General features: G+C 43.4%; 2 protein-coding genes across 4 annotated transcripts in view; one reads left to right on the top strand and one right to left on the bottom strand.

Annotated features, from left to right (window-relative positions):
* Positions 1–6,532: 6,532 nt before the first annotated feature.
* On the top strand, positions 6,533–17,440 carry arxa (aristaless related homeobox a). 2 transcript variants are annotated; one of them, XM_014157249.3, is made up of 5 exons: positions 6,533–7,032; positions 7,501–8,089; positions 10,399–10,444; positions 12,376–12,707; positions 15,852–17,440. In XM_014157249.3, exons 1-5 carry the CDS (start codon positions 6,846–6,848, stop codon positions 16,111–16,113), a joined length of 1,416 nt encoding a protein of 471 aa, XP_014012724.2. In that variant the 5' UTR covers positions 6,533–6,845; the 3' UTR covers positions 16,114–17,440. The 2 variants fall into 2 exon arrangements, with proteins under 2 accessions (XP_014012724.2, XP_014012725.2); XM_014157250.3 differs by having other exon boundaries at positions 6,534–7,032; positions 12,376–12,719; positions 15,852–15,989.
* Positions 17,441–21,522: 4,082 nt separating this feature from the next.
* pola1 (polymerase (DNA directed), alpha 1) overlaps positions 21,523–26,425 on the bottom strand; it is a 108,062-nt gene continuing 103,159 nt past the window's right edge. For both annotated transcript variants that reach the window (XM_014157251.3, XM_014157252.3), the window contains one exon: positions 21,523–22,815. In XM_014157251.3, the coding sequence (XP_014012726.3) occupies positions 22,676–22,815 (140 nt within the window). In that variant the 3' untranslated portion in view covers positions 21,523–22,675. The remainder of the gene's footprint in view (positions 22,816–26,425) is intronic.

Genomic DNA, 26,425 nt, shown 5'->3' with positions numbered 1-26,425 from the left:
AAATGTATCTATCTCGTGTTCATTTACAATTCCTTGGAATCGGGAAGGGCCCTGGGTAGACCTGGGTAGACCTGGTGCTCCCTGGGCTTCTCAAAACAGTACCTCATAAATAGGCGACCACACATATCGCTGTAGATATGCTTGATGACCACAAAGTGTATTTTTTATTGTCATCATATTCTGTGATATTGGAGAATGGTTGGTTGCAACATATTTCATGAACTTAACGTTGTATATGCATGGGCCAAAACACATTTGTAACATAAAGGCCAGCATGCATGGGCACTTCTGCTAACAGGCATTTCTTAAGCAGAGTGATGGGCCCTGAGTTTATTTTTACTTAATCATTGAGGAGAATGAAGCCTAATCTTGGGGTTGAAATATTTAAGTCATTAATTATTTTCCTTACATAAGGGACTAATTATCCAGTCAGTTGAGTGAAATTAGAGCCCTTTGTTTTTTATCAGAGCACATTATGGTTGGAAATTACTGATGATGCCTGCATGTGCCGACGACTTTGTTGTTCCGATCATCGCCTGTCATTCTGAACCTCTCGCTAACAAAGTCATTAAATTGACTCCCTCGCGCTTTCATTATGCGGGGCTGTTAATAACCGCTAATTAACGTTGCTTACATGCGCCTTTAAAAGCCCCATCCGTATCTCTCTCTCTCTCTCTCTTTCTCTCCTCCTGCTAGCCTTCCCAGACAGAGCAGCATCCACTTATTTAACAGCGAAAGAATGAAGACAAGACACCGGCAGCGGGGCCTCATGCGGGTGGATAACCTCACCGGCTCATATTCGTGTTCCATATTCTGTCAGATTCTGTCTGAACACAGGCTTTAACAACGTGTCACTATGACTGCGTTTACACAGCCATCCCAATTCTGATCTTTTGTTTTACTAATTGGTCTTTTGACCAATCAGATCAGCTCTGAAAGATATCTGATGTGATTGGTCAAAAGACAGATTAGTAGAACAAATATCAGAATTAGGCTGCCTGTGTAAACCCAGGGTCTTTGATATACGGTACCTTGGGACGTCCATACCCCCCATTGAAGGTGACATTTAATAGGGATAAAGTAAGAGTAAGTATTTAGCTAGGCAAATCAGTTAATAACACATTTTTATTCACATTGATGGCCTAGGTTAACTGCTTAGTTAAAGGTGCAGAACAACTGATTTTTACCTTTTCAGCTCGGGGATTCGATCAAGCAACCTTCCGGATACTAGTCCAACGCTCTAACCACTAGGCTACCTGCCGCCCCAGGATTAGGTAAGGGTTATGGTTAGTTCAGTCAACGCAGAGAGAGAAAGAGAGAGATGTTGGTTGGTTACAATGGTGCCTGACCTGATAGACCTGAAATCTGTGTTGACCACCAAATATCTATGTAAAACTCGGGCCTAGTAGCATATGCCAGATATTCACAGTGCATATAATGAACATGAGACTTGCATCGGAGACATTCTACAACCCTGCTTCTCCGACATAATATTCATAGAAGGCTATATGAATAATCGCATCATGTAAATCACCACGTGATGTGATGTCAGAAGATAAACCACATTTACTCTCAAGGAAAACAATCACGAGATCGGCTTGTTGATTAATTATGCAATTATGCGTAATTGTCGAAAATCAGCCTTAACCAACGGAATAAAATATGTTAATTAATTAAAATCAAGACGTAAACCCTTACATTTTGTAATGAGCACTTGCTGTCAGTTAATGTTACTCCAGTTCACAAGTCTCTGATTATTAGGCTATTAATGGGTTATTAGGCAGATCTCTCTCCAGATGCAACGACAGACAGGTTGATTAGTCCAGAAGATGGCGCGCGTGGAATGGATGGAAATAATATGGAGATCGTTGGTCCAACCTTTACGCATCTGTGTGGACACATGCAGAGTAGGCTATGGACACGAAAAGAGACAGAGACACACACACACACACACACACACACACACACACACACACACACACACACACACACACCAAATATAACATTGCAAAGCGGTGATCCATGGAACACTAGCTGGAAACGTTCCTAGATCTAAGCATTTTGAACGACACACCTGTGGCTAGGCCATGTCCTTAACCACTGTCCCGGGACGTGTTGCTGTTTAACTCATACTAGAGATGGGGTGTGGAAGAACTGACCCTAAATCAGTAGTCTGTTGACAGTAACCCCCAGTACTTAGCCTAGTATGCATATGCCAACACACCGAGAAATGTTCTTGAAATTGACCCTATGGTGAAAATGGTTTCTAGTGCCTATTCTGTTGCACATTAGGCTACACTTGCACGAATTCCAAATGTGACTATAACAGCAAAGTAACACAATACAATAAGTGCATCGGGTGTAAAAAATTATCAAGTTAGGGTGTTATGAAAATACAAAACACACTTTGGCAAAGGGTAAAAGAGAGGGGAACGGAAAGAGCTCGAGCCACAGTCGGGCACTGCCTCCCCTCCTCCCCCAACTTCTGCCACCCGCATGCGGCGCGCTAAATAGAGCGAAAATTGAAAATGTGAAAATTGCGCTTATTTCGTCCCTCGCTAATGTGTGCTGGCATAATTAGTGCGTTTAAACAAAGCGCGGATGTCCTGCTGGCTCAAACCGCGGCTGACATCTCTCTTTTCACGGGTTAATAACAGAGCGCGGATAAATGAATCAAATCGTGGCCCCCAAATTACATAGCGACGCTAAATACCCGTCTGTATTACATGCATCTGTTTGTGACCGCCGAGGAGAAAAAAACTGAACATTTTATATTGTTATTAAATCTCATTACTTTGCTGATCTGAGAGCAGAAAACGAGGCCTGAAGTTTCTGACTCAATAAACGCGGTGAATTGTTTGTAATTGTCAGTAACGAGGAACATTTTGTTATGGTCACGCGTTAGAGGCCTGATTAGAATGAATGAATGAAATCCTGCCTGCAATTTGCACCAAGATGAGTGAATCGTTTTGAAATAAGATCTGGCATACAAACAATGTGTCATCCTGAAAATGCATTCAATTCTTCAATGACAGAACTGAATGTTGGGCACCTCTTGGCCATTGATCTACCGTGCGCTCTAACCAGAAAACCGAATTCATTTATTTTCACAAAATAACAATGCCGTCCATGAACGACAGCTCAAACAATCAGAAGGTTATATCACTTTTAAAAAGTTTAACAATTTTCTGAAGATATGTTTTATTGTTATTTTTCATGTTCTTCTGAATCTTAGTAACTGGACAGCCACATAAAGGGAGAGAAGTAGAGTAAAGAAAGAAAGAAAGAGTCAATTGTAGCTTGTTGAAGTTTTGGGATTGAATTCTGAAAATGATCCTTTTAAAAGTGATGGGCTTGCGAGGCGAAGGATGGGGTCACGCCATTTTCAGCGGGTTAAAAAGACTTTCATTTAAAATTACATTCTCGATCCATCTCCCCCTCTCTGGCGCTAGCCTGCAAGGCGTCCCGGCTCCCCACGCGCCTTCTCATCATCGCCATGCACCTTCACTTTTTAAGTCAATCATCCGGCAAGCGGACCATCTGATCGCCTCTGCAATTGCCGGAGAGAGGCTACGCAATTAGTGTTTCGTGTTCGCCTGTAACAGTGTGTGTGTGTGTGTGTGTGTGTGTGTGTGTGTGTGTGTTGTGTGTGTGTGTGTGTCTGTGTGTCTGTGCGTGCGTGCGTGCGTGTGTGTGTGTGTGTGTGTGGAGTGAGAGATGGAAGGTGACAGGGCTTTTGAGAGCGTTCTGTGTAATCAATAGCAATCAATTTATCAAATTGTCATTATAATTTCGTAGTTATTGCAGTGATTGTTTGATTATATTTACAGCTAATATAATGCAATTGTTCGTTGAAAAGGAGAGTGTATGAAAGTGCTCTACTGTAAAAATCCTTATTCTATTAGAAAACATCGAGCCTGTAATCTTACATTTGTCCCGTGTTTTTCTAATTTGTCCTGGGAATGCACAAGATTAAAGTCCTAGTTTACATTAGGCCTAATATAGGCCTACAGGATAAAATATGTCACTATTATTCGGAATATTTCTAAGATTACATAGGCCGACAGTTTGGTATTTTTTATTTTCTCTCTTATTAGATAGGCTATTGATCCGAGGGACTTGATGGAATTAAAGTAGGCTATAAAACGAGGGTGACAAGGCTCACAGTAAACTATGGACTAGTTCTGACCTTGCCAAACGGCCTATCGAAATATGGATTATTTAGTTGAGTTAAATAATCCAGCCAGGTCACCTGTGAAGCTCTCTCAATCTCACATCAGAAATAGACATTCATCCATGTTTGTCAAATGTCACATTTTTGTTGTTGTTCCAAACGTCAAATTTCGAAGTGTTTAAGGTGACGTTTAGGCATTAACTCCGAATTTTTAAGGTTAGGGTTAAGTTTAGCCATTAACTCGGAAATCTTAGGGTCCAGTGTTTCCCAAACTCAGTCCTCGGGACCTCAAGGGGTGCCCATTTAGTTTTTTGCCCTAACACTACACAGCTGATTCAAATGATCAAAACTTGATTAGTTGATTATTTGAATCGGCTGTGTAGTGCTAGGCCAAACACGAAAACGTGCACCATCCCGAGGACCGAGTTTGGAAAACCCTGGGTTAGGCATTAACTCTGAATGGTTAACGTAAGTGTTAAGGTCTGCGATAGGCTTAAAATAAAAATATAAAAAACAACTTTTGATTGCTGGATCCTGACATGCAACTTTTGGCACCAGATGGTCACGTTTCGGCATTAACTCTGATAGGCTTAAAACAAAAATATAAAAAACTACTTTCAATCATTGGATTTGAACATGCAGCTGTTGGCACCAGAGGTAGATGCTTACGCTCATCCACAACACCCGAGCAAAAGCAAAACCTGAAGATAACTGTTGCCCCTAGTGGTCAGTTTCCACATTAACTTCCTCAGACATGGATGCACATCAAATACTGACTTGTATCATGGGTGCAGCCCAGCAATCATGCATCAGTTCAGCCCTTCAGTTAAAGGAAAACTCCACCTCAAAACTATCTTTTGATATTTGTTCAGTCCATTGTTGATATACTCCCAAAATGTTTTGCATGTCAGTGTGAAAAATGTCACGCTGCTTGTTTAGCGAGAACCAGTTCCTCCCAATTCGACTCATACACAAACTCGGGACCTCTGCCTTGCTAGCACACGTGACCATCTTCCCTCAACTGTTTTACCCAATCGCACCACCTCAAAAGCGAACTAATGAGGCAACACAAGAGGGACACTTCAGGCTGAGAAAGTTTCACACATTGCCATGTGCTACATGGCACAGCGGTCTAAGGCACTGCATCTCAGTGCTAGAGGTGTCAGTACAGATCCGGGTTTGATCCAACCCATGAGCCGGCACACGAAATTGGCACAGCGTTGTCCGGGTTAGGGGAGGGTTTGGCCGGCTGGGATGTCCTTGTCCCATCGCGCTCTAGCAACTCCTTGTGGCGGCCGGGAGCATGCATGCTGACTTCGGTTGCCAGCTGTATGGTGTTTCCTCCAACACATTTGGTGCGGCTGGCTACCGGGTTAAGTGGGCAGTGCGGCTTGGCGGGGTCGTATTGGACACATGGCTCTCGACCTTCGCCTTTCCCGAGTCCGTAACGGGAGTTGCAGCAATGGGACAAGACTGTAATCACGAAATTGGAGAGAAAAAAGGCTAAAAAGTACCAAAATTAAATAAATAAATAAAAACTTACTCAACAGCAACCCCAGCATTGAGCTAAGCGCCACTGTAGATCTGGGTCACGGCACCACTGTAAAGGGCATCATGCTGCTTGCTTAGCGAGTACCACTTCATCCCGATTTGGCCCATAACTGGTGTGAACTCAGGACCTCACAAACACGTGACCGCCGTCCTCAAGCATCTTAGCCAATCTCGCCACGTCAAAAGCTAGCGGGAGACTTCAGGCTGAGGAGTAAGTTTCACACATCCCATGTGCTACATCAGCAAGTTTTCAAGATACAGTATATGACCTTCAAAATACAGAAATATGCGTTTTGCATCATATGATGCTGCGTTTTGCAACATACCTGCTGTATTTCTGTATTTTGAAAGTTATATACAGTATATATTGAAAACTTGATTGCTGACATGCAAAACATTTGGGATTATATCAACAATGAACTAATGAAACAAATACCCAAAGATCGTTTTTTGGGTGGAATATTCCTTTAACTGAAGGGCTGAACTATGTTGCATGATTATTTAACTCAACAAAATAATCCATATTTGAATAGGCCAATATAATGTCTTTATTATTATTATTGTTGTTGTTGTTATTATTATAATTACTATTGTTGGGCTATTATAATTATTATTAGCAGCACATTATTTGTAGGCCTACAATATCCTTTTGAAATCCAAAAGGAAAATCGACTACTGAGTTCAATCCATCGGAACCGGGTTCCACCGCAAGCTTTGTTTTTTTCCGTTTCTCCAAAATTAACTTTAACAGCTAAAATATATAAAGCTTCTCTTTCCCCGACGCGAGCCAATCAGGGGATATAACAGACGTCAATGCAAGCACGCGGAGAGCCGAGCTTGAGCCAGCCAACAGTGTCTGTCATTAACGGTGGGTAGGGAGGGATAGTGAGAGGAACAATCTCGGAACGTCAGAGAGAGAGAGGGAAAGAGAGAGAGAGAGAGTAGGAGAGAGAGAGAGAGAGAGAGAGAGAGAGAGAGAGAGAGAGAGAGAGAGAGAGAGAGAGAGAGAGAGAGTGAGGGAAAGAGAGAGAAAGAAAGAGAGTGAGGGAGGGTGAGTGAGGATCATATTTAGGCTACTGCCGCTCTCCTGTCAAATAAGCGCTTCACTAAACAGATCAAAATGACTAGTCAGTTCGAAGAAGATATCCACGACCGGGGAGAATGTAAGAGTAAATCGCCCACTCTGCTCTCCTCCTATTGTATAGACAGTATTCTGGGCCGACGGAGCCCCTGTAAAGTCAGGCTGATAGGGGCGCAAAGTTTGACAGGTCTACCCGGGAGACAGGAGCACGACAAGCAGACCGAAGGTAAGACAACCCCGCTCATGAAAACATGGCTCTCCAACTTGGGAAAGGGTTGCTGCATGCTCCAATGACATGTTTTGGTTGTTGAATATAGGCAATATAACGGTGTGTGTTTATAACATGATAATAAACAATCAACATAAAGCATTGGCTACAGCTGACTGCAGAAGGGAATTAAACATTTGCTAATAATGGTCCATCAGATTTAAAAGTGTCTGAGGTTGTGCGACAGTGGAAAATAAGATATTTGTCAACTTTATCGTCGATATGATACATAGGCTACTCAAATGTGCATGCAATTGTAGACAGAAATAATACATTTTCAAGTTTATTCAAACATTATCGCTTTAATGCATTGTGCATTACTTTGCATTGAACTATGCGCCTTGTTGCGCTCCGGTCTCCATTTGCTTTTCCTGCACTTACACATGTCTCGTCATCCTCTCCATACCTTTGACACCCTCACTATAGGCTCGACTAAAGATCCCCTATCCCTAGACACAGACATGCACCTTCCACCAAAGATGCGCCGGCTCTACGGACCAGGGGGGAAGTACCTGGACCACGGCCGGGGTTTAGTTCACGACCTAGGGGAGAAATTGGACAAGGAGAGGCTCCTGGTGGACCAAGCCTGCGAGAGCCTCAAAATCATCCAGGCTCCACAGGTGAGCATCAGCCGGAGCAAATCGTACCGGGAGAACGCGTCCCTGATCCAGGGAGAGGGAGGCCAGAGTCCCACTGAAGGGCCGGAAGACGGGCCTGGACTAAGGCTAGGCGAGTTAGGGTCGATGAAGTTTGACGAGGACGCGGGAAAAGAGGAGGAGAGCTGCGGGGAGGCGATGGGTCTCTCCCCGAAGGACGACGAGAGGGAGAGCCTCCACGCCGGGGATGGAGACGTGAGGGACGGCGAGGATAGCGTGTGTCTGTCGGCAGGCAGTGATTCGGAGGAAGGAATGCTAAAACGCAAGCAAAGAAGATACAGGACTACATTCACCAGCTATCAGCTGGAGGAGCTGGAGAGGGCTTTCCAGAAGACACACTACCCCGATGTCTTCACCAGGTACAGTATAGGCTACAGTTACAGCACAAACTCAGGTATTCATTCATATGCAACATCCCTAACATTAACGCCATCATTGTTGCAACACCTACAACAATGTCACCCAACCATGACAACATTTCGTTAAATGCACGTTTTGGATAGACGTTTCTATTTCACGTTCCACTTTTTTCGTCTAAGCTACATTAGTTGTATGCTACATAACGAACAACAAGTAGCAGTGTGCCTACTTTAGTAATAATAATCATAATAATAATAATGGAATAGTTGAAGTTGGAAAATATAACATTATTTTATCTTTACAGAGCCTGAGATACAACTACCAGAGGCAAACAAAACTCAGAATAATGTGAAAGAATGTCACAAACCTGCTATATCATACAATGGTGTATCAACTTGTATAACATGAGGTCCAACATGCATAAGCCTTGTCATTTATGATGCCTATATTTTAATTGTGATGTCTGTGGTAACAACATTAAAACCCTTTATCGTCACTATTTATTTATGTAAAAAATAGTAGGCCTAGAAAACAGTCCACTTTTTATCCACTGAGGTAATTCAACCCATCTATAATTCGAGACTGGTGCGTTGACACCTACCATGTAGCCGAACCAGTGCCTTACATAAGGCAGAACAATAGCTTAAAGTGGGAGAACCAATCCGTTTTGTCACATTTACCTCCTCATTGTTATCGGCGATATGGATATTATTCTCACATGGAAAATTAGCTGGTGGCAGCTCGTCCGTGCGCACTGCTGATCTATTCAACGAAATGTAGGTTTCTGGGCCTGCCCAAGCTCAAGAGTATAAAACGCACACACACACACACATGCACACACACGATGACGCGCACGTCAACTCTTTCTTTATTCATTCATTAGCTGAAGGTCTAGGCTACGCATCTCGAGAAAACAGAGGACGTGAAAACAGCATTTTACACAAATCCATCTGTTCCTGACAATTAAAGGCAAATCATGTTTTTGGCAGTGTCAAATTAATTCAATCATATTAAATCGTGTCTAAGAAATTGTCTATTTTTTCATTTTTGTTAAGGCTACACATAGGCTACTGGCATATAATTCTATTTTAGACTCATTATGTTTTGCTCCTCAATCACGTCATGGAATGCAATAGTTTTTCTTCTTACTGATGAATTGAGAGTACGTCACTGCTAAGGCTGCTCTAAATAAAAATAAAAATAAATGTTTCAATGTAACTTTTATTTAACTAGGCAAGTCAGTTAAGAACAAATTCTTATTTACAATGACGGCCTGCCGGGGGAAAGGTGGGTTAACTGCCTTGTTCAGGGGAAGAACGACAGATATTTATCTGGTCAGATCGGGGATTCGATTCAGCAACCTTTCGGTTACTGACCCAACGCTCTGACCACTAGGCTACCTGCCTCTAGATAAGAGTTTTTTTATTTAAATTAAAAAATATATATACACGAGTAGGTCCTACTTCTTTTTTTTTGATGCAATAGACTACAAAATGTAGGTCTTGAAGGGAATTTCAAATGTAAATATTTTTTTCAACCATTAATGAAAACCTATTATTATTCTTAAAGCAAATGTATTCTAGCTAAGACTATGTGTTTTCAGGACCCCACATGTAGAGTTGAATATTTAGATTTGAGATTAGATTTGTCTCATTAGCCTATTATCTTATTAAAATTGTACTATTACAGAATGGAATATTACTATGCACAATGAAATGTAAAACAGGCTTCAGAATGTCATTATTTTTCATACATGCAGCAGACAGACGGGTTAGCCTATCACTTTCAGTAAGGTAAATCATCTATAGGACACGTTCAAGATAAGGAATAGAAAATATAATGTTTTAAAAAATGGAATGGAAAATATTATTTAACAATGGCAACATGAGCCAAATAATAAATATGCTATTGTTGATCGATGTTTTTGTGCGTTTATTATTTCAAAGGCGAAATTGTGGTAATCAATTTGTGCATGTATAGACTTCTATTTCAGCCAAGCGCACGATGTCTTTGTAATAGTTTGGATGTCATTATTTCCAAATTCCACCATTATGTTGTTCCACTGACTCTAAAGAAAGCCATTGTATAAGGCAGCTATTATGGGGGAAAAAACACAGATTACAATACAATCACCCTGACAATTTCCCTCAAACCATCGCAAGGAAAATAGCATAAAGGACCGTCGTTTCTCTGTGGGTTTTCGGTGTTTGAAAAATAACTATTTTCTTGTATTGTTACGGGTCCGGGAGAGATAAAAAACATTCGAGTTCTCGGTCAAAAACGGTAACCTCTTTTCTTGCCTTTTCAGAGAGGAGCTTGCGATGCGGCTGGATCTGACCGAGGCGCGCGTCCAAGTAAGTGGCTTTTTAACGTTTTATTGCTGCAATTACGGCTGACTGTCGCTTTCAACTAAAATGGTTATATAATGACACTTGAACATTTCAAATAGGTTATTGAAATAAATAGGCTACCAAATTAGAAACGAATATAAAGGCCAGTACCACTTAGGCTTAGAGTATGTAATGAAACAATTCCTATTTTATTATTATTAGGCCTTTGACTTGTTCTAATAATCAAAAACGTCAAATGCATATTTATACAATGTAGGCCTAACATCATTTCCACGCATCTTCAGATTTACACCTTCATAGAATCATAATTTTACTAAGTCTATAATTATTTGTATTTCCCAATATGCCTACGTTATTTGCTGTTTTTTTTGTTGTTGACATGACGCATACAATAAAGTTGGCACAAGTTCAGGCCTTTAGCAGTAGCCTATGGATAAAAGTCTTTATGAGGGTCTGAGTGATTTACTACCCTGAAATGTGTTAAATGACCCCAATCGCTGCGTAGCGAAGCTCCATCCTGTTATTGGAAGTTATTACATGCACCGAGGGACGTTTTAACGGTAATTAAGCGGACGCGGACGATTCATAAAAGCGCACTTAGTCCAAGAGCAAACACGAGCTATTCTCAGGGAGAAAATGGTGTTTGAATTACCATCGCCGGGAGAGAGAGAAAAGGAGAGAGAGAGAGGAGGTGTATGAGGTGGAGAGGGAGGAAGAGAGAGAGAGGGAGGGGGGAGATGGAGAGAGAGAGAGGAGAGGGGGAGAAAGGGGTGGCTGCAGGATAATGCTATTTCATTTCTCATTTTGTGATTGCAATAGAGCCGCATTGATCCGATGCTTTGCACTTGGAGCGAATGAGAGACCATTAAAGGTGTTTGCCCCCCCTCCTCCCCCCATCTCCTCTCCTCTCCTTTCCTATCTCTCCATAGAGAGTGTGGCTTGCATGTATTAGCCCAGGGCTCATAACCAAAGAGACAGTTCAAACACAGCGATGCTCCATCCGGAGTTAAGGCCGGTATAAAACAACAGATGTCCCTTCGCCGGACCGTAGGTGAACAAATCACTTAACGGGCGCCATCGGGAGGTGATAAAACGCATACATTCCCGAGGGTCCGTGTAATGCTAAACAGCTTCCAACGGAATAGTGTGTGTGTGTGTGTGTGTGTGTGTGTGTGTGTGTGTGTGTGTGTGTGTGTGTGTGTGTGTGTGTGTGTGTGTGTGTGTGTGTGTGTGTGTGTGTGTGTGCAGGGCTAATATCGTTCACTTTCTCTTACTGTTGACATTTTCTTCCATTGTTAGAGCCCGTGTTTCAGCAGCGCAATAGGCAAGGGGGTCGGGCGTGGGAAAGTTAAATACCCTTTGGAAATGACTTGTTCAACATTTTGAAGAATTTAATTTAAAGCGCATTAATTGTTATTGGACTCTGTTCAGCTGTTATTCTCCCCATCTTTTGTTAACACGGTTCTTAATTACGGCGCGCCACACCGATCTCAGTCTATCAGTCAGACTGCAGGGGGAACTGATTTTAATTAGCTAACTTTAGACTAACGGACCATGAGGGAGCGCGGGTTTTAGTGCTTGTGTAATTACCGCTGACTTTCCGCCTGTTTGTCACCTCATGAACCAGAGCGAGGGGATCTTCCGTTTACACAGGAGCTTGTGCTCGAGTAGGTTCGATGTGGCACAGCAAGGGTTTCCCGGTCTTCCAAATATAGGCCGCTGCCTAAATAACCTTATGTCACCTTATATCGCTCCAAAGTTGCTCATGTTTCTCAATATCAATTTGTAGGAAGCCAGCATGGGCAGACAACTTTGTTTTATTCTGCTAAATTGGATCTATTCACTCAATCCAATAAACCTATACAAAATGAAATGTAGCCTACCTATATCTATGTTAGCTAACCTCTGACCTCTCTCCCACTCTCTCTCTATAGGTATGGTTTCAGAATCGTCGTGCTAAGTGGCGTAAGCGTGAAAAGGCAGGTGTCCAGACGCACCCCTCTGGACTCCCTTTCCCTGGTCCCCTGTCAGCCGCCCACCCCCTCAGCCACTACCTGGATGGGGGTCCCTTTCCCCCACACCCTCACCCTGTCCTAGAGTCTGCCTGGACAGCTGCTGCTGCCGCAGCAGCTGCATTTCCTGGTCTGGCTCATCCCCATAGCAACCACTCAGGCCAGCACCTAGGGACACCGCTGGGCCTCGGAACATTCCTGGGTACAGCCGCTATGTTCCGTCACCCCGCCTTCATGGGACCCACCTTCGGCAGGTGAGACAATAGGTACCTCTACTTTCATAAACTTGTATACTTAACACCTGTACTGTACCCTATAACACCATCTCACACCTGTACTGTACCCTATAACACCACCTCACACCTGTACTGTACCCTATAACACCATCTCACACCTGTACCGTACCCTATAACACCACCTCACACCTGTACCGTACCCTATAACACCATCTCACACCTGTACTGTACCCTATAACACCACCTCACACCTGTACTGTACCCTATAACACCACCTCACACCTGTACTGTACCCTATAACACCACCTCACACCTGTACCGTACCCTATAACACCACCTCACACCTGTACTGTACCCTATAACACCACCTCACACCTGTACTGTACCCTATAACACCACCTCACACCTGTACACTACCCTATAACACCACCTCACACCTGTACTGTACCCTATAACACCACCTCACACCTGTACTGTACCCTATAACACCATCTCACACCTGTACACTACCCTATAACACCACCTCACACCTGTACCCTACCCTATAACATCACCTCACACCTGTACTGTACCCTATAACACCACCTCACACCTGTACTGTACCCTATAACACCACCTCACACCTGTACTGTACCCTATAACACCACCTCACACCTGTACTGTACCCTATAACACCACCTCACACCTGTACTGTACCCTATAACACCACCTCACACCTGTACTGTACCCTATAACACCACCTCACACCTGTACTGTACCCTATAACACCACCTCACACCTGTACCCTACCCTATAACATCACCTCACACCTGTACTGTACCCTATAACACCACCTCACACCTGTACTGTACCCTATAACACCACCTCACACCTGTACTGTACCCTATAACACCACCTCACACCTGTACTGTACCCTATAACACCACCTCACACCTGTACTGTACCCTATAACACCACCTCACACCTGTACTGTACCCTATAACACCACCTCACACCTGCACCCTACCCTATAACACCACCTCACACCTGTACCCTACCCTATAACACCACCTCACACCTGTACCGTACCCTATAACACCACCTCACACCTGTACCGTACCCTATAACACCATCTCACACCTGTACTGTACCCTATAACACCATATCACACCTGTACTGTACCCTATAACACCACCTCACACCTGTACTGTACCCTATAACACCACCTCACACCTGTACTGTACCCTATAACACCACCTCACACCTGTACACTACCCTATAACACCACCTCACACCTGTACTGTACCCTATAACACCACCTCACACCTGTACTGTACCCTATAACACCACCTCACACCTGTACACTACCCTATAACACCACCTCACACCTGTACTGTACCCTATAACACCACCTCACACCTGTACACTACCCTATAACACCACCTCACACCTGTACTGTACCCTATAACATCACCTCACACCTGTACCCTACCCTATAACACCACCTCACACCTGTACCGTACCCTATAACACCACCTCACACCTGTACTGTACCCTATAACACCACCTCACACCTGTACACTACCCTATAACACCACCTCACACCTGTACTGTACCCTATAACACCACCTCACACCTGTACCGTACCCTATAACACCACCTCACACCTGTACTGTACCCTATAACACCACCTCACACCTGTACTGTACCCTATAACACCACCTCACACCTGTACTGTACCCTATAACATCACCTCACACCTCTACCGTACCCTATAACACCACCTCACACCTGTACTGTACCCTATAACACCACCTCACACCTGTACCCTACCCTATAACACCACCTCACACCTGTACTGTACCCTATAACACCACCTCACACCTGTACTGTACCCTATAACACCACCTCACACCTGTACACTACCCTATAACACCACCTCACACCTGTACTGTACCCTATAACACCACCTCACACCTGTACCGTACCCTATAACACCACCTCACACCTGTACTGTACCCTATAACACCACCTCACACCTGTACCCTACAACATCACCTCACACCTGTACTGTACCCTATAACACCATCTCACACCTGTACTGTACCCTATAACACCACCTCACACCTGTACCGTACCCTATAACACCATCTCACACCTGTACTGTACCCTATAACACTACCTCACACCTGTACCCTACCCTATAACACCACCTCACACCTGGACCCTACCCTATAACATCACCTCACACCTGTACTGTACCCTATAACACCACCTCACACCTGTACACTACCCTATAACACCACCTCACACCTGTACTGTACCCTATAACACCACCTCACACCTGTACTGTACCCTATAACACCACCTCACACCTGTACTGTACCCTATAACACCACCTCACACCTGTACTGTACCCTATAACACCACCTCACACCTGTACTGTACCCTATAACACCACCTCACACCTGTACCGTACCCTATAACACCACCTCACACCTCTACCGTACCCTATAACACCACCTCACACCTGTACCGTACCCTATAACACCACCTCACACCTGTACTGTACCCTATAACACCACCTCACACCTGTACTGTACCCTATAACACCACCTCACACCTGTACTGTACCCTATAACACCACCTCACACCTGTACTGTACCCTATAACACCACCTCACACCTGTACTGTACCCTATAACACCATCTCACACCTGTACTGTACCCTATAACACCACCTCACACCTGTACTGTACCCTATAACACCACCTCACACCGGTGACCAACAGCATCCATCATCCTCAGTACTATTACATAGACAGAGTAGGCCCCCCTGACCTCTACCTTTGTTGGTCTCAGTAGGATGTTAGTTTTCAGCCCTGAATGTTGCTCGGGGTGTTTTGCTCATGAGACTATGTTGGTGTGCATTCATGTCAGTGTTGATAGTAATTAGCTGACAGTGTGATGCTGACAACCAAGCTGTTAGCGGAGGTGCCAAAACAGACACACACACTCCAAACACAAGGCATGTGTCTCAATAATCTAAAGTGGCTTCCTCTTCTTTCTGCACTGGTGTAAAAATGCTGGTGATTGCAAATACCTGGAGAAGCCATTCACATTCTGGTCTAACACTCTCTTCTTTGTCTCATCCCTTCATCGGTCATCCCTGCTTCTCTTTCAGGCTCTTCTCCAGTATGGGCCCTCTGACCAGTGCTTCCACCGCCGCCGCACTCCTCCGCCAGCCTGCCCCGCCCGTCGAGACTCCCTCCATCCCTCCACCAGTCCTCTCCGAACCTTCCTCCTCCTCTCCCTCCTCCTTAGCTGCAGCGGATCGCAGGGCCTCCAGTATTGCAGCTCTGAGGCTGAAGGCTAAAGAGCACTCTGCTCAGATCACCCAGCTCAACATCCTGCCCAGCGGAGCTCCAGGGAAGGAGGTGTGCTGAACAGCTGTTACCCCACCCAGCACTCTCTTTCCTAGGCTTCTGTCCATCACCTGTCCCCCCTCTCCACCTCTCATATCCCTGCAGATCTGGGAAAGGACTGGTGGATGGATCCAACCCTGACCCCTGATCTCTGTCTCCTAAACCCTGATCCTCTCTGGGCTGAAGACTCCTTTCCCAACAGCCCCCCCCTCCACCCCTTCCCCATACCTCTTACCCTCAAACAAAAAGCACGACCAAATTCAAATAGCACTGGCAAACCGGAGCCAGGTGTGTGTGTGTGAGAGCATCATCCCCCCTCCCCCCAGGTCTCCTGGATGAGCGTAACCTTTAGCTGTAGAGCCCTTTCATCCAGAATCAGACACACACACACCTCCATATTGTGATAACCCATCTCTAGCTCATGCTTCCTGGTTCACAAAGTCCACTTTCTTTTCTGTGACAGATATAAACTACGATCTCAGCAGGGTAAACTCCATGACTACCTGCTGGTTGGACACACACACACACACACACACACGTGCGCGCTCACTCGACTCCGGGGAGAGAGAAAGAATGAACCAGAACAAGGAACAGTGGAGACTGTGGCATTTGTCTGGACCACATGAACCCAGTGCCATAGCAGTCTGAGGAGGTCTCCATCCAAGCCAAAGCAACCAACGTGTCCATAGACCTTTCTGTCCTCCTCTGCAACACAACCTGTTGCTGGCTCAATAACCTGCATCGAGTTTGTTCTTTTATCTGCATTGATACTTACATTATCACCTGGAAGAGGTATTGGAAGAAAATCCACAAATGTTCAGCTAATTGAGTTTGACTAAAGGACAAATGAAGTGAAGTTTAGATTCTATCCAGTGTCTCTTATAATTGAACTGTGTGAGAAAGAAAGTAAACTGCTGTAAATATTATTGTAAAAAATGAAAAACAAAACAAAAAAGGATGATTTTCAAAACAGAGCCTTGTATATTTGAAAAAGACAATGTTATGAGAAGTTGCACTTGGTGTAGTGTTTTATGAGTATGAATGTGTCCCTGTGTAAAATTCCCCCGTGTTTATGGAATATCATAGGTTTTTAGATGATTATTTATGTCGAAACTGTTCCACAACAGATTGAGTGCAGGGCAGGATTTATTTTTAATTGTTTAAAGTGATTGTCTACATTTCCTGGTTTAATAATAGATGGAAAAAAGAGAGTTGAATAAATGAAAGTGGTGAAATGAAATATGCGTTAGATTATTATTTAAACCCCTTATAGAACTGACAAATGCCCAGGAATTAAAAAATGGTGAAATAGAATTATAGAACTATTAATAAAATTGTTATGAATAAACTGATGTTGTCTTGCATATTTATAAATAATATTATAATGAATGCCTCAAAACCAAATTATTTTGTGAATCCATTCTGTTTGAAAAGGAATAGTAAAATTAAAGCATAAAGAGTTAGTTCCAATGAGGTTGTTATAATGATTAAACGTGGAATTACATTAATCACATTTCCTTTAATTATGAGAAATATTCAGACCCACTATCATAGAATTTCATATAATATAGGTCTATATCAAAATAACCTTTATTATAAGTACTTGCTTATTAAATTGCAGGACTTAAATTATGGTAATATTCTTTAACATTAATGTAACAATTGAAAAGTAGTTTGGAAATAGGTCCAAAACGGATCTAAATTGTTTTGAAGTTTAATTTAAAAGGAGAGGCTCACCAGAAATGAAAATAATTCAGTTGTGAGTGTGAGGAGCTGAGAACGGGAGTATAGTCCTATTTTCATAGGCACAATGGTGGCTGGTCACCTTGGATTGGCTAACTGAAAGACAAAATAGGTTAGTTCAGCAATGACAGATATAATACTAGGCCGCTGTGTGCGTCTGGTCTCTCCAGCCGAGTTGACAAAATACAGACCCATATATTCATGAGCTAAATCCCCACATGTGAAACGGGCGACAAAGGCGAGGGGTTTTCAATTAGATCGCCCACTTTATTTGGGGCCCTCTACAAAACGCGCTTTAAAAACTTTTAAAGGCGCTAAATTGGTGTTAACATCGGTAATGCCATGTCGATGGAAGCGAGTCCCTTTGTCATTAATGAAGTAACAAACCACTTCATCAAAACGTCTTTCTCTCGAGTCCCCCTCTTCTACCCTCCCTGCTTTCATCCATCCCTCTACCCACGATTTAATTCCCCAAATCCCTAAGAAGCGGTTCTATTACGCGCCATCAATGCGCTTCCTTTCACCTAAGTCATTCTCGCCCGTTTGACCCGTCCATGGTCTCGGACCAAACCGCGTGAAATTACCTTTCGGATTAATTTAGTCCGTTTTTATAGTCTCGCTCTGGTGGAAACCCTTTTCTTTCATCGGCCTTGTTTTATACACCTGCTAATCCAAGACAGAATGACATCAGATCAGATGGATGTAATGATAACGCAATCAAAGATGAAAATGATGTGCGTGTCGGAGAGAGAGACAGATAGAGAGAGACAGATAGAGAGAGAGAGACAGAGAGAGAGAGGGAAAGGTGGGGGTGGCAAATTCAACTTTCTCCGGCTGGATCAGTCCTAATTTGACACTTAATATTTCCATAAATACCGCGTACTAAAGACCCCCTTGCCACCCACCTCGAGCCTGCATTACGCGCCAATCTGACCTGCTATGCACACACGAAAACTGCACACTCGCTCTTTGCGCTCAAAGGATCATTACGCAAAATAAAGACACAAAAAAACGAAAATATAATTATCTTGTACCCAAACCCTCCCCTTCTATGTGAACTCTGAGTGTTTTAAAAATGCCCATTCTATGGGGAAAAAAGACCAATAGAGCGTGTTTTTATGTATAGGATTGTATATGAGGTCTTATTGTGAACATTACTAATGAATGGCAAACCCATTTGCCCCTAATATCTGGGGAATGCCATGGGCTTCGCAGGAGGCAGGTGACCCGCTGCGCTCGAGGCTTAAACTTTCTTTCCAGAGCGAGAAAAAGACGAGAAGATTGAAATGAGTTGTCGTGGCCACGGGGGCACTTGTTCATGGTTCTACTAATTCTCACTTGTTAGGTGCGCGCACATTAGAGAATACTCAACATTATTTGACAGAGAATGGCCTGCAGATTGGATAGGCTCTCGGATTCAAACGAATTTGAAAACGCCATAATGTAGGTCTATACATCAAATAATGAAAGTTCTCTTTTAAGATATATCTATGAATAGGTTCTGAATATAATAATATAACATTTTCAAATAGGGGACATTGAGTAAAAATGAGAATATATAGACCTATGGCCAACACGACTACAATCTTCTTATAAAGGTTGCTTATTAGAGATGTCTAAAATTGCTCTCCACAATGACGCACCCATTTCATCATATAGCTTACATCCCTGGTCTGCGCGAGACTGATTTGACCGCTGATTTCCGACTCTCCAGGACCCTCTCTCCCACCGAACCCTTCCAACAGAATAGCCCCAATCACTCCTCTCCTCACCCCGCTCCCGTGAGGCGCTCTAAAAGCTGTTTTGATGAGGAGCCATCTCGCCTCCCCTCGGACTAGTGACGCAGACTGATGAGAGGAATTGGGGAGAGAGAGATGGAGGTGAATAAAAGGAGTGAATAGGTAGGCCTCTGGCACTCTAGCCCCCCCCCCCCCCCCCCCCCTTAATTCCCTACGCTCCCCTTCGCTCTCATCCAATTAGCTGGCTGTATTAAGCGGTTTATCGTCTCATAGCTGTCCTTTCAGGACGAACAAGAGGGACACAGCAACAGGACCGGCTCTCCCTTTGACACCCTTCCTGGTACTTACATGTTCCACCGCGCTATGAATAATAGGGATAGAATAGGCCGCTAATTACCTCATCAAAGAAGGCCTTGTCCGACGCTTTGCTCAACGCCGCCATTCTGGTCAAAGAGGACAGGCAATAAAGCTTAACATCACGCACACAATACGACTCGTTCGCTCTTTATTAGTCTAGGACAACGTCGAATTAATGCGAAGTCTTGTTTGGGAGGTGATTCGGGAATCACAGCCTTATTGAAAAACCCAGTTATTCGCCCATGCAGGAACGCACGTGGATTGACGTGCACATCGCTGCTGATGTGAATATGCTTTTTCCTTCCGCAGAGCTCGAGGAAAGGAACGCATAAATACAAAAGCCGCGCCACCGATGATTTAATCTGGTAAAAGTAGAATAAAAACTGCCATTAAGTGTTAAACCCACCTTCATGTTGTGATTTAATAAATATACTCAACAAAAATAAACGTAACATGCAACAATTTCAAAGATACTGATTTACAGTTCATAGAAGGAAATCATTCAATTAAAATGAATTCATTAGGCCCTAATCTATGGATTTGACATGACTGGTCAGTGCCACAGCCATGGGTGGGCCACCCATTGGGGAGCCAGGCCGAGCCAATCAGAATGAGTTTTTCCACACAAAAGGGCTTTATTACACAGAAATACTATTGAAAACCCAGTCAGACAGATGTGGAGGTCCTGGGCTGGCATGGTTACACGTGGTCTGCGTTTGTGAGGCCAGGTGGATGTATGGCCAAATTCTCAAAAATTACATTGGTAGAGAAATTAACATTCAGTTATCTGGCAACAGCTCTGTTGGACATTTCTGCAGTCAGCATGCCAATTGCACACTCCCTCAAAACTTGAGACATCTGTGTCATTGCGTTGTGTGACAAAACAGCACATTTTAGAGTGGCCTTTTATTTTTCCCAGCACAAGGCGCACCTGTGTAACGATCATGCAGTTTAATCAGCTTCTTGATATGCAACACCTTCAGGTGGATATAGTATCCTGGCAAAGGAGAAATGCTCACAGGGATGTACAATGTGTGCACAAAATTGAGAAATAAGCTTTTTGTGCGCATGGAACATTTCTGGGATATTTTATTTCAGCTCATGAAGCATGAGACCAACACTTTACATGTTGTGTTTATATTTTTGTTCAGTATAAATAAATAAATATAAAAAAAGGTAATGCAACTATATGCACACACACACACAATAGGGAATGGTGGTTTAAGTGTTGAGCCTACTTAAGGTCTGTTCTAGGAGTCTGAGGCTGGTGTGTAGTGATTTCTGAAGCGGCGTTTATGGAAATGGTTCCTGCAATGATGATGAGACCTAGTGAAAATGATCAGTCTGTCATTATACATACACAACTACAGTGAAGGATGGAGAACACACAGCGGATATTCCCTAATATACTAATTTAAGAGGCCCTTAGACACACTCCTACTGTCACACACACCACACACACACACACACACACACACACACACACACACACACACACACACACACACACACACACACCTCTAAGCCACCAAGCAGCTAATTGAAAAGGCTAGTTCATACAAACATGTATCAACATACATTACCAAGGAGATTTTCATTTAGTTATTTCACTTTTATTTAAGCTTCAGTATCAAATGTTGTACAAAACACTTTCCGTATCTAAACAGAAGATTATGAATCTAAAAAAAAAAAATACAACATTCAGAATGAGAAAAAGTGGAAAATTACACACATTAAAAAGCCAATTTTCATAGCAACAGGAAAGGAAAGTGTGAAGGAGGCCATTCCAATGACATCACTTAAACAGAGGAAGGTTGGAGAGCGACATCACCTGTTCAATACGGACATTAAAGAACACAACTCCTGCCCTCCCTCACCCAATCTATTTCACCACCCATCCTCTATCTCTGTCCATCTCTCTCTCTCACACACACACACACACATACACACACACACACAATGAATGGGGGTAATTTTAACAAGTGTCCAATCGCGGCAGGAGTCCAGTATACTCACTGGCCAGGGCTTGTATCATTGGCTAATTCCGTGTGTGTGAGAGAGAGACGGTGTGTGTGTGTGTGGTGTGTGGTGAGAAGTCATCTTCCCCCCTCACCCAGCCATCCTCTGGTGTCTCGTTTAGCTGATTGTCACCCACCACCACCACCTCCCCCCCAAAAAAGTGTGACTAGGTCACAGAGTGTGTTTGACAGTGTGTGGGGGGAATAGAGGGTCTTTAGCCCCATCTCAGCAGCCAATCATAATGGGTTGATAAGAGACAGATGTGCTGATATGAGAGCAAGGGTCACACCGACTGGCTGTAATCTTTCACACACACACCTCACTATGTAAATCAAGACCTAATTTCATACAAAGACCCTATACACACCGTCCTCCTAATCTCACTCAAATGTAGTAAAATTATCATACATACAAAGAAAAAGCATCAAGAGTCAAAGGTCAATGCAACTTCATCAAACACACAAGCAACATGTACAAGCATTACCAGAATAATTCTATGCCTTAACACTCATGCAACATGAGGACTGACACTCACCAAGAAATATGTTGTCAAAGAAAACCAGTTTCTTTTCGGTAAACCAAGTCACATCCATAATGATACAGTCACATCCAGAGGAGGTGGGGGCCTTTACTGCCCAAACGTGCATGCTTATAGGACTCCACAGCTGTTAAGTCATTAAAATCCCCACTGGACAATAACTGTGAAGGAGGAGTTGATGCAGGATTTACTTGAGGGAAGTGAAGGCTTGGAAGAGTTTGGAGAGGTTGACCTCAGAGTAACCGCTGGCAAGGAGGGAGCGGTCTGGAACATCTTTTAACTTCCTGTAGACCTCCATCTCTTTCTTCCATAACTTCTTAACCCTTACTGGAGAGGAGGATGAGAAAGAGAGAAGAGAGGTGGAGAGAGAGGGAAAGGGAGAAGAGGGAAAGAGGGGGAGAAGAGAAATAATTGAAGAACATGGTCAGTCTAAGACAGCGTTCAGAAGCACAACAGTGTAAAATGTTGCACTGTATGACAATATTCTCTCTGGTAGAAATACAGGCTTTGGGATTTATATCACTCTTAACTGGAAAGTTGAGGGATCTATAGCGGAGCAGTGATACTATCACTTCAAGTTGGGCTATGGGGTCGACACACATTTTGTGTCAGATGGAATTTCATGACTTTTCCATGACTTAACTACATTTCCATGACCAACAATTGGCGGCGTCTATGTACATATAAAAAAGTAAGCATAATGTGGTATCGACACCGAGGCTGCTCTCTGATCCCATGTACCATCTCCTGTCGTTGTGCAAGGCACTTAACCCCTGACAAAGTGGAATACCTGTTAGGCAAATGTATAAAACACATGCGGTCAACCCTTAGTCTGTAGACCTATTGGGTGTGCAGGCTCTTGATCAAGCCCTGCTCAAACACATCAGAGCCAGTTTATCAAAGTCTGGTTGAGCAGCTCATTTCTATAATGTGGTTTGTTAAAGGGGGACTGGAATAAAAGCCTGCACAAAGGTATTAGCTCTCCTGGAGAATGGTTGACCGCCCTTGATGTATAACATTGCAACCAAATACATTTGTCTTTGTAAATAATTTGCTTATTCAATATATCAAAAGATAGCCCCAAAAAATGGAGGAGACAGGTGGCAACGGGAGGTAGTAGGGAACTGGTCTATCTGCCCAATATAAATGATCAAAACTGGCGGAGGAATAAGAATAGCATAAATAGGAAAGTACGGCAGTTTAACTTGAGGACCAGGATGTTGACAGCTGTGCCATGCAGGTAGCAAAATAGCTGGGAAGAGATTTTTGATGTACCGATTCCATGGTACAGTGTGTATGAGTTGATATATAAAACAACGCAAGATTCAAGACTTTGTGCTAAATCAGTTAAACTGATCGTATAGAATTCTTGCCACCAACAAAATGTGGAATATTTGGTGGCATACAATCGTCAGAGCTCTGCATATTTTGTTGTGAGGATACTGAATCAATAGACCATTTGTTCTGGTTTTACATTAGGTATCCTGTTTCTGGTTTCAGGAATGGCTGAAAAAGCATAATCTAAAATTGACCCTAGAAATAGCATTGTTTGTAGATCTGGAGAGACCTGGTCAGTCAGTTAATAACATACTAATATTCTAAGTAAAAGTATTTATCTTCAACTCGCAATCTGTGGATTCTATTTGATTAGATAGATTCAAATTGTATGTTAAACATCACAGCAAAATTGAACTAAATCATGCATGTAGAAATCCAAAGAGAGTGGCCAGCAGAGACGGGTAGGATGGGCTGATGGAAGCAGAGGGTTGGGATGTGGAATTGGGAGTGGAGTTGCTGGGCAGGGGACAGAATGACGGTCAAAGATAAGTCAAAATAAACAAAGCAAAAAATTGTGTTGGAATGACACTGAGGGGCAACGCTGTTACATACAATGCCTGTTTGCCTGAGGCTGATGCCGCGCAGGTGGTTGTACGTGCGTACACATGCATATACACACGCTCGGATTCAAAACGCACACACCCACACATAAATAGAGCCACACATGCACTCAAAGGTATTCGGGTTGGCCTTGCTGTTTTTGTTGTCCTGGATTTATTTAGTTTGTGCATTGTTGTTTTCTGTTGTTTTTCTCTTTTGTACATTTCGTTGGTGCATTGGGGGACGATGGCTAGGGGATTTGGGGGTGGGGAATGGAGGGAGAGGTATTTTATTATTTATTTTCTTGGATGGTTAAGGGGCAGCTCTCTGGGAATTGTGGGGGGATCTTGGAGGGTTGGTGGCCTGGCAGTTGGGAGCTTGGGCCGGTGGCCAATAGGTTGCTGGTTTGGGTCCCAGTTTTGACTTGGTGGGAGACCTGTGGATGTGCTCTTGGGCAGGATGTTGACCCTCGTTGCTTCTGTGGGACACTCTGGATGGCAGTCTAAGATGACTGAATGTAATGGAAACGTTGAGCTGCTTCTACGCAGGTAGATTGTATTTTTTAATATTCAATAAAATAATATAATCAAAAGATCAAATGGTTATGGTAGGCTAAAAATCTTTGTATTCCATTGAAGCAAACTCACAATTGTACCTTTTCTTGTTTAGCTCTATCTATCGAAGCTACCTTAGAAGTGTTTACTCTGCAGGCTGACTAGCATCTATTGAGTTACAAAGTCCCATACATGTGGATGCTCAAATCAATTGTAAGGACCTACAAAAGTTTTGAAGCAACATAATCCAAAATAAATTCTATATCAAATAATTGTTCCTAAATTTACTGTTTGCGATTCAGAGGGATGAGTATTACTTCTCTCCGCTCTGCTGACAAGTATTTTTCTCAGCTTCTTAAAAAAAAAAATATATATATATAGTGACTTTTTCCACATTTTGTTACATCACAGCCTTATTCTAAAATGAATTCAATACATTTTCATCAATCTACACACAATATCCCATACTGGCAAAGCGAAAACGGGTTTTTAGAATTTTTTGCAAACGTATCAAAAATTAAACAGAAACACCTTATTTACATAAGTACTCAGACCCTTTGCTATGAGACTCAAAACTGAGTTCAGGTGCATCCTGTTTCCATTTATCATCCTTGAGATGTTTCTACAACTTGGAGTCCACCTGTGGTAAATTCAATTGATTGGACATGATTTGGAAAGGCACACAGCTGTCAATGTAAAGGTCCTACAGTTGACAGTGAATGTCAGGGCAAAAACCAAGCTATGAGGTCGAAGGAATTGTCCGTAGAGCTCCGAGACAGAATTGTGTCGAGGCACAGATCTGGGGAAGGGAACCAAAACATCTTTGCAGCATTGAAGGTCCCCAAGCACACGGGCCTACATCATTCTTAAATGGAAGAAGTTTGGAACCACCAAGACCCTTCCTAGAGCTGGCCGCCCGGCCAAACTGAGCAATCGTGGGGGAGAAGGGCCTTGGTCAGGGAGGTGACCAAGAACCCGATGGTCACTCTGACAGAGCTCCAGAGTTCCTCTGTGGAGATGGGAGAACCTTCCAGAAGGACACCCATCTCTGCAGCACTCCACCAATCAGGCTTTTACAGTAGAGTGGCCAGACGGAAGTCTCTCCTCAGTAAAAGTCACATGACAGTATGCTTGGAGTTTGCCAAAAGGAACAAAAAAGCACAGACCAAGAGAAAGAATATCATGTCTGACAAAACCATGATTGAACTGTTTGGCCTGAATGCCAAACGTCACGTCTGGAAGAAACCTGCCACCATCACTACGGTGAAGCATGGTGGTGGCAGCATCATGCTGTGGGGATGTTTATAAGCGTCATGGACTGGAAGACTAGTCAGGATCGAGGGAAACATGAACGGAGCAAAGTACGGAGAGATCCTTGATGAAAACCTGCTCAGGACCTCAGACTGGGGCGAAGGTTCACCTTCCTGGGGGCCTCCCGAGTTGCGTAGTGGTCTAAGACACTGCATCGCCGTGCCAGCTGTGCCACTAGAGATTCTGGGTTAGAG

Source organism: Salmo salar, chromosome 19 (assembly GCF_965601325.2).
Source record: "Salmo salar chromosome 19, fSalSal1, whole genome shotgun sequence".
NCBI lineage: Eukaryota > Metazoa > Chordata > Actinopteri > Salmoniformes > Salmonidae > Salmo > Salmo salar.
Note: the sequence above shows the minus strand (reverse complement) of the source record. Positions and strands in the feature narration are given on the sequence as shown.

Coding starts and splice junctions, on each gene's coding strand:
- arxa (XM_014157249.3), top strand. CDS start 6,846: ATGACTAGTCAGTTCGAAGAAGATATCCACGACCGGGGAGAATGTAAG. Junction 8,090..10,398: donor TACCCCGATGTCTTCACCAG/GTACAGTATAGG, acceptor TTGCCTTTTCAG/AGAGGAGCTTGCGATGCGGC. Junction 12,708..15,851: donor ATGGGACCCACCTTCGGCAG/GTGAGACAATAG, acceptor CTTCTCTTTCAG/GCTCTTCTCCAGTATGGGCC.